This window comes from Paramisgurnus dabryanus, chromosome 4 (assembly GCF_030506205.2).
Source record: "Paramisgurnus dabryanus chromosome 4, PD_genome_1.1, whole genome shotgun sequence".
Classification (NCBI taxonomy): domain Eukaryota; kingdom Metazoa; phylum Chordata; class Actinopteri; order Cypriniformes; family Cobitidae; genus Paramisgurnus; species Paramisgurnus dabryanus.
The window spans coordinates 40,827,068-40,836,677 of record NC_133340.1 but is presented as its reverse complement, the minus strand read 5'-3'; the positions used below and the strand labels follow the sequence as shown (position 1 = coordinate 40,836,677).

The 9,610-nt window shown below is 38.6% G+C and overlaps 1 protein-coding gene across 6 annotated transcripts in view; it reads right to left on the bottom strand.

The window, feature by feature from the left end:
- Window positions 1–3,131: 3,131 nt before the first annotated feature.
- rbm47 (RNA binding motif protein 47) overlaps window positions 3,132–9,610 on the bottom strand; it is a 28,180-nt gene continuing 21,701 nt past the window's right edge. For all 6 annotated transcript variants that reach the window (XM_065254614.2, XM_065254615.2, XM_065254609.2 and 3 more), the window contains 2 exons: window positions 8,204–8,382; window positions 3,132–7,072 (listed from right to left, as the gene is read on the bottom strand). In XM_065254614.2, the coding sequence (XP_065110686.1) occupies window positions 6,821–7,072; window positions 8,204–8,382 (431 nt within the window). In that variant the 3' untranslated portion in view covers window positions 3,132–6,820. The remainder of the gene's footprint in view (window positions 7,073–8,203; window positions 8,383–9,610) is intronic.

The following is a 9,610-nucleotide window of genomic DNA, read 5'->3' as shown; positions in this document are numbered from 1 at the left end:
TATAAAAGCCGAAGACAATAGCGGAGTGCACATTTCAACTATAATAATAATGAAACCTATCAAGATCTGTTTAGTTCAGTTTATTTGGCCCCTATTTAATGCACAAAGTTCATAAGAACCAGCATACTACTGAATATAATTTTTATTGTGTTCAGCTGAAACAGTAATTTATACCTGAGGTGGCATAAGGCATAATGTACTGCCAGCTTCACATCAGGTCGGGGTCCAGGATTTATTCTGCAATAACATTCTGCGACTGGATGCACATTATCCCTCTTGTTACACAGCTACTTGACTTGAAGTAAATATATAGACACCAAATATTGATTTGATATATTTTATTTTAACTTGTTTGTAAGAAATGCAAACCTCCTTTGAAAAAAAGTTTTCTTAGGGATCTAACATTAAGTTCAAATTCAAAGTTCAAAGAAGACAAACATGCATTTGGTTTAAATAATTTGTAAATAAAATCTCATATGTTGTTAATTTTGCATATTTATATTGAATTTATTTTTAAGTATTAGGCCTAGTCCACATGTACACGAGTATCTTTATAAACTAAGTTTTTCCCTCCTTCATTAAAAAATCACCACGTCCACACCAAGCAATCCGCACAAGCCCTAAAAAAGTGAAGCCAAAATGTCTTGATCGCTCCCCAGTGGCTGGCCCTAGCATAGGTCATAAACCCCGCCTCCCCCATGTTATTCAATGGGACTTGAGACCAACTATACAATTTAATTACACTTCAATCTTTTTTCCGAAGCTGGATTCTGTCATTTAGTTTAGTTTTATCACGCTGATGTAAATTCAAGTGTTTGTTTATAAAATAAGTTTGTTTTTAGTTAGTTATTTAATGCTATAAAAACAGTGGTGTCATGTCATGATTGAAAGCTGCGGCGCTGATTTCGTGGCTTTACTTCCTGCTCACTACTGCGCAGGACTGGTCCCGAAATCGCTACTGTGCAGACTCAAGACCCAAGATGTCCGCGCGTATCGGGACATGGGCGGCTTCACTTTTCACCAATGGAAGAGAGCGAACAGGCGTCGTCCATCTTTTTTTACAGTCTATGGTCCACACAAACATGCAAAAACCCGGTATAAAGCACTGCCAGTAACATGCTAAACCAACAGATAACGATATACATAGATATACATAATAAAGTTTAGATGTCTTACAGAGAAGTCTCTAACGTCATCACTGGCAGCCATCTTGTCACAGGCAAGCTTTCCGGCAGGCTCTGTGGTACCTGATGTAAGGTGAGTGAGCTGTACGAACACAAATACTTTTATCTCGCTAATATCTTGACGGATTTACAAATGGTTTGGTTTCTTACAAATGTTATTAACATGGCTATAATACTGGATGCTTGAGCATGTTTCATGAACATTATTCATAAATAAGCAGTGTCATAATCTCTGACATTTATAACAATGGTTATTTCAAATATTCATGCACCATTAAAACACAATGTTACGAGTGAGCAAGCTAATGCTGCGTTCCAGGCAACCTGTAACCCGTAACTCACGACTTCAAAACCACGACTCACGACTCTGAACTGGGAGTACATCGATCTAGTACGAGTTGGGAATTTACGGGTTTGACTGCCGTTCCAGTGCACTTTCACCGGTAGAAGGTTGTAAAAACACGAGTTACAGGCTGCCTGGAACGCATAGGGTCGTGAGTCGTGGTTTTGAAGTCGTAACTCACAGGTTTAAAAACCTGCCTGGAACGCAGCATAACTGTGACAAGATGGCCGCCAGGTGCAGACGTCGACCTCCATTGGCCACCAGCGCAGAAGAGACATCAATGTTTTATTATATGTATAGACGGTTTCACCGGCTACTTGACAACGCTGCAACCAGAGTTTCAGACCAACACTCTGATAAAGCACAGATGCTTGGAAAATGTAACTAAAATACTTAAGTATTATACTCCTCTGGAGTGGGGATAGGGTGGGCCAAGTCTCTGATTGGGTGGGCCAGGCCCCATGGAGCTGGGTTAACAGTTTCAGGTGGGTGTTATGTAAGGAAAAATAAACTTGTTCCAAGATCGCAGCCCAACGATCCAATCAGTTCTCCATGGATAAAATCAAGCCTCGCCCTTCATTTTTTTTTTCATTTCAGAAGTTTCACTCGGATATACGTCATAACAGGGAAAATAAGATGTTATGTTATTATTTTGCGAATTTTAAGAATTATTCAAGAAAAGTTCCAAAGCGACTGATAAAAACTGTAAACTGATTTTCCCCACTTGCATTTCCTATTTTGAAAGCAGAATCTGCAAAACAGAATGTTAAGATATTTTTATCTGCTTTGCTTGCAAATATTTCATATTCATGTGGAGTGAGTGACAAGGATGACCAATCCGAGAGGATGCTGAAATGTACGCCATTGCGACTTACTCATTTCGATTTGCATTTCTTGTCAATAGCAATCGCCAGGTTTCAACTTTTGTCCTATGCATTTTAAACAAATCGAAACCAGTTGTATATTACAGAAAAGGACTTTCCCATTACATCACTGAAAGCAGCCGTCTGTTTGCGCTGCATTGCTGCCCCCTTGTGGTAGAACCCGAACTACATAATTGATTCTTAAAGGGTACAGCACTGTAGTTCACCGAAAAATATAAATTCTGTCATCATTTACTCACCCTAAAGTTTTCCAAACCTGTATACATTTCTTTGTTCTGCTGAACGCAAATGAACATAGTTTGAACAATGTTTGTAACCAAACGATTTATTTAATTCTATGGGGGTGCTCCTGCATGCATTCTGCTTGATTACAAATAGCTGCCTTTGTGTTCAGCAAAACACAGATATGTAAACAGGTTTGAAACAACTTGAGGATGATGAAAGGAATATTTTTTTGTTTTGGATTAAGTTTAGTATCACTACAGATAAAATCGTTTGATACATTTAAGGATTAAATAACACATTGTCCATCACCAGAATAGATATTCAATATAGCAGAGAGAATTTTCATGCCTTGCACAAACTTCCTATCCGATCATTTTCAGACCATTCTAACAACATTTAATATTTATTTACTAAAAATTGAATAATTTCTGATTAAGTTGAAAAGGTAGAAACGGAACGAAAGACACATTTATAAAAGAAAAGCACAAATTTGACTCATGTTTTTGAAAATGCTTTATTAAACTACCACTATAAATACAACAATGCCAAAAATGCCTTAAACAAACAGGATAGAAAACAGTTCTAAGTAGATCTAAAAAAAGAAAGATAAGAATATTTTGGCAATAATATTCTACGTTATCTAAATGTCCTCTACCGAGGTCACCATGTCTTGTTCAGTTGTTGTTTAGTAACAAGTCTTAACAAGGGGGGAAAACGCTACACATGTAGTGTTTATGAAATGATCACAAAAGAAAGCACATTTTGCCAATAAACGCATTATCAGTTTGGGTTCACAAAAATTCACTTCTATTCTTAAACACGCACGCGATACACTCTTAAAATAGTTCACACCTCACTGAACACTTTGGCAAAAGAAATAAACACGTTTTTTTGCTGTTAAACTCTTTAAACCAGCACATATAGAGATGTTCAAAATAAAGAGATCTTAAAATATATTATATAGCATTTCCTCGTACTTCATAAACAAAAACAATGTACTGTGTAAATATATATTATTAAATATATCCTGACCGTTTCACTCATAATAAAAGATTCTAGTCGAGAGAAAGAAAGAGAAACAAAACTACTGGGGATGGTTCACTTTTCTGACCAATACATGGGCGTGCCACAACACACAAGACACACACAATGTGGAGTGACTGAGAAAAGACCTCAGTGATTGTGACAGTGTGTGAAAATGTGTGCGACTTTGCTTTGATGGTGTAGACTGTGAACTCCGGATTGTCATTCTTTTGTTTGGCTTTCCCCATCTTAGGCTATACTTAATAAAATGTGTTATTAATACATAAAAACAAAATACGACATAAAGCAGCAAAACTAACACTCAGAGCCCCCGAAACAACAAGAAACGACAAAATAACACAAAAAACTGACTTTGTGAAAGAAATGAGAGAAGGAGAGGAGAGGCACCGCGGTAAAACAGTGTTTTAAGGAGGTCACTTGTCAGACAGCGATCTGAATAAAGGCACAAATGTGTCAAGCACTTCAGAAGGCTTAGGGGTGACGTACAGGAGGATACTGATATGATATACAGTCTTTATAAGAGAGGTTCTCTGAGCTCCCTGCTTTCAGTTTGGTCCAGTTTAATCCAGTTAATTCTCCTAAAAAGACCTGCTCATCACTTCACAACACAAGGCACAAACATACACAGCGTGAAAAATGGTTAAGTGCACCTCAGTACAGTCTACATTACTAGCACATAGGTAAGCTGTACTATATCACATGGATTGTGATCTTTAAAACTGTGGGGTTCAAGTTAAAACCGGAGTGAAATACTTATTACTTAATGAACTTGGCTTGTAATATTTTTAATATTTATTGAAATCAATCTTTGGTGCTCCAAATCTCAAAATTAGATTATGAGACTTCAGTGGCGGCTGTGCCTTCTTTTTTTTGAGGGCGCACGATGCGAAGTTCGTCACAACATGTATGTAGCCTGTCGTGTGTGGGATTTCTAATTTCAAAATATGTGTTCGGCGCGTCGAGTGAACCTGTGTGCATCACGTGTCTTGTCAAAATAAGTGCCTGCTGCAGACACGTCTCAAGGGTTTATGATAAAAGAGACGCTCGCGTTTGGCAGATACTCGCATAATATCATGCATAATCAGAGTTTACTGTTAAAGGTGCAGTGTGTAATTTTTAGAAGAATCTCTTGACATAAATGCTAAATATTATATGATCATGTGATATAATAAAGACTTTTCATAATGCACCGTTATGTTTTTATTACCTTAGAATGAGATGTTTTTAATCTACATACACCGAGGGTCCCCTTCCATGGAAGTCGCCATTTTGTGCCGCCATGTTTACAGAAGCCCTTAACGGATAAACTTTTTTGTCTCGGACGATGACATTTTTGTCCGGTGGCGGTTAACGTAGCTCCTCTATGCGTTGCAAAAGCGAGGGGTGAGCAGCGGACTGAGCCGTTGGTTGCAATGCGCAACCTCACCACTAGTTGCCACAAAAATGTACACATTAAACCTTTAAGGGAGTGTCTTGCGTGTATTTTGTGAACGTGAGTGTCTCTTTTATCATAAACGGTTTTGACGCATGTGCAGCAGGCACTTATTTTGACCAAACATGTGATGCGCATGGTTCACATGACGCAACAAACACATATTTTGAAAACACAAGCAACTCACATGACACACCGAACACATATTTTGTATTTGCGAGCCGCCACTGTGAGACTTTAGACTGGGTTTCACATATAATTTTAGGGTGACTTGACCCCACAAAAAAACTAAGGTCTGCTGTATCCACAGATCTGTTTTTATAAATAACCAACAGTTTTTCTCGGTTGGTCTTATTTAAAGTATCACACAATAAATGTTCTTCACCGTAGGTTCAAATGACTAAACAATAATATCTCTCTTTTTCCTGTTTCATTGTTCTTGAACTGAATGATATAAAACTTAAGAGAGTTTCGGATGACAAGGCACATGAATAGGTCATTGTCGGTTTGCATGTTCTGTTCCACGTTACAAAAGTCAAGTCGTCACAACAATAAAAACTAAGTTTTAAAATAATCTAAATATAAAAAGCATGAGCGAATAAAACAATAAAGGAGAAAATAATGAATGCAGGTATATAGACCCGACGGACGGAAGATCCCAACATCTTCAAAACGCAAAACATGTTATAAACTCAAAATACATAAACATTTTCATGAAACACTACTAAAATATCTACTAACTTCTGCGGTTTTTGAAAATGCTGCTCAGCAGTACAATTTTTTTTTTGTTCTTTTTTTTTACAGTCATCTGTTTTGTTTTTCTTCACAAAATAAATGCAACAAATGAGTGGCATTAAATACACATTTCAAGTCCATAAACGTTCCTTCAGTATTCTTCTTTCTTCTGGCCGTAAAGGCGAAAGGAGTTTTTACCGTATGGTGGTCTTAAAGGGGCAGGAATGATCCGTCTGACCACCATTTGCTGGAGTGTGTGGGAAGACAATGATACGTCAGCAGGTGTGATTTCTTCATGACATATCACTGACAGTCCACTTTATGATGTACACAGTGATGATCGACTAAGAAATTCTGTTGAATTAAAAACACGCATTTCACGATATGAATAAGGAATGTGCGAGTTGTTGGGTCATGGCTTATGAATTAGGAGTTAGTCTGGTTATCTGCTCCTTAAGGACTGAGAGATGATGGCTGTTTCTCATTGGTCTACAGAGAAAAGTGGATGGAGCTCTGGTCACATTGCAGGGATCCGAGTCCACGCATATAACACAAAGGGAAAAAAGTCCCTCGGTCTGAGATGAAAATGGATTCAGCACAAGGCACCTTGATAAGCTGATCAGTAGCTTTAGTATACAGCATACAGCATTAGTAGGTTTAGTTTAAATCAGTAGATTAGAATTCCAGGGTCATTCGTCTGGATTACTAAATGTAGGCCAGAGTTCGATGAATGTCACAGTGTCTGCGAGTATGGGTCAGTGGCTTTGAGCAAATTTAGCGGACAAATTAGGCACTCTCTCCGAGGTACCCGAAGGCTGCTGGGGAGCTACGCGCGAGTCCGAATCAATTAGTTTTGTTGTGGGTACGTCGGTTTCGATTAGCCGGCGGGGCTCGTCGATGTAGCGTGAACGTTTAATGGTCTGTGCTGATGTGGTGTGTGTAGTTGCAGATCATTTTGATTGTTGCGGGTGTCTCAGTAGGTCTGGTATACATCGTGAATTGGCATCTGGAAGGCTGCGGCGGCGGGAAAGGCCTGAGGCATGTACCCGGCGTATCCTCCGTAGGTCGCGGCCGCCATGGCGGCGTTCTTCTGCAGCGCTGCAAGGGTGGCGGTGTTGGCGTGGGCAGCTATGGGCATGTATCCGGCCCCGTACAGACTGGCGGCGGAGGCTGGGATCCTCTGGACGTTATGAGCCATGGCATAGATGGGAGTCATAGGACGACCCTGTGAGATGTGCAGAGAGAGAGAGAGAGATTGTTATAACGTGCCTTAAATAGAATTTGACCATAACAGCTGCAACCAATGAGATGTCGCTGCAACGACTAATGAGATTTTACTGCATAGTCACGCCCACAGGGAAATCTTATTGGTCCACAAAGATGTACATTAAAGTCGCCATGAAACGGAAGAAGCCTAATTTTTCATGATGACGTATATCTGATTGAAACCAGCTCCCAAGTATAAAGGGCTTTCCTTGTGATTATTTGTGTGTCTCCTTCGATTAAAAATAATAGTTAGTTTGGTGGTTGCTGTATACATAAAGGCCAGAGTATAGTCTGTTATTTATGTGCATGCGAACGTATGTGTACGGTCAAACGCACAGTATCGTTTATTTGACTCGTACACATACACAGATGTTCGACACATGCACATTGTGACAAAATGCAATTCATCCCTTGGGCTACATACAGTACATGCGTGACCTACGCGTACAATATACGCAGAGTTTCAAAAATCCAGTGCGTACAGTACGCACACACTTTACTGATGACAAAAATTGTATCACGCACACTGTAGGCGGTAAAAAATTTCCCATACTTCTTAAACCTACCATTATCCATTGTAGTGATTATTAAAATTACTTATTGCGGAAGAAATAAGTTGCATTTTAGTTGCATAACGTTGCATTAAAATGTCTTAATAGTTTTTTCAACATTTTGAAAATATCACAAAAAATTTTGCGCAAATCTGTAATGAAAAGCATGCTACAGATGTGCTAATATACAGTATAGACGGTTTCATCGGGCGCACATGCGGTGACGTGATACACGTCTGGTGCGTACTTTACTTCCGGTTTCGTTTTTTTAATGGTCTGACTAGTTGCTACACTGAACTCTTGAACAAATGCTTCGTCGAAAATAACAAATGTTTTGGTTTCCTAGGTAATCTATGTGTTGTTTATTTTGCTTGTTACATAAATAAACTATATTTAAAGTACTTTGTGGTTATTTATTCTTAGCGGAGTTTATCGGAAGTTACGTGTTGACCACGACAGCCGCTTTTATGTTGTTATTGCTGAAACGGTCTATAACAAGATGCAAAAGTTCAATTATATGCTCAACTGTACTTCAGTACCTGGAAGGGAGGTGGCGTGGAGACAGCAGGTATGACAGCAGCAGCGGTGGGGTCATGTTGAAGGGCCAGAGGGTTTATAAGGTGCTCCACTGGATGCATCTTCCCGTCCTCCATTAATTTAGTCGCTGGAGCAGCAGAAAACACAGCAGGGTACTGCGCACCGAGAGCTGGAAGACCCACTACGCACACACACACATATACACTTAAAATAATGACACAAAGATGCAACCTATATAGTTTACATCATATACCATAGTGCATGTTGTGCATTTATGTGACACGTAATATAAATCATTAAAAGGTATTACTGGAATCCAGGCAAATATTCTCAAAGAGAAAGAGATATAGAGAAATGGAGAGAAAGGTCGAGACTTACACAACCTGTTCACAGTTAAGGCAAGTGTATGACTCAGCTTAAGATTAGCGACACAAAACACACCCACACACGGCCACGTACACATTCCCCCGCGCGCATGCACACAAAACTTATTGTTTCCGTGTACAAAAACTCTTTTCATTGCCTGTGTTAATTCAGACTTAGGATCAGTAGGTTTAGGTGACGTCAGAGCACCTAAAGATCAGAATTCGGAAAGATCAGAGTTTAAACATACCGGCAGATTAGTAAGAAAATTAAATCATTAAAAACCTTGAACTCAATGCCCAAACAAAGTGAAACACTCTTTGACTCAATTACTGTAATAATGTAAAAATAATGGTTGTGTAGTTCTCTGGCCTGTTTTATACTAAAAACTATTTATTCAAATTAATGAACAATGTAACATTTCAACTTAAAGGGATAGTTCACCCAAAAAAATTTATTCTGTCATCATTTACTCACTTTCATGGTGTTATAAACCTGTAGACATTTCTTTGTTCTGATGAACACAAAGGAAGATATTTTGAGGAATTTTTGTAACCAAACTGACTGATCAGAAACCCCATTGACTTCCATAGTATTCTTTTATCCTTATGGAAGTCAATGGGGCCTGTGTTTGGTTACAAAAAAAATGTTGTAACTATGACTCTAGTTTTAGAGTTATTGACCACAAAAAAAAAATGTTAAGAGCATTTGGGAATTGTTTGAGCATTGCTTCATTGTTGATAAAAAGTGCTTTTAAGAGACAAACAATCAAAGGCATGTCGACAGAGATAAGCATTCACAGTTATGACAGCTCAGATCAGAAAGTTAATGTTCCACTCCAGACCAGTGGGGGCAGCAAAGTCCAAAAGATGAATAATTTTCCCGTATATTTTGTTAGAAGGAGCCCAGTAGAATTTTTTTGATTGCAATTTGTCGCATTTATGTTTTTTAGTACTAAATACCATTGGGCAATTCAATTATTACTTTAAAGGTGCAATATGTAACTTTCAGAAGGATCTCTAGACAGAAATGCAGTATAGTATACA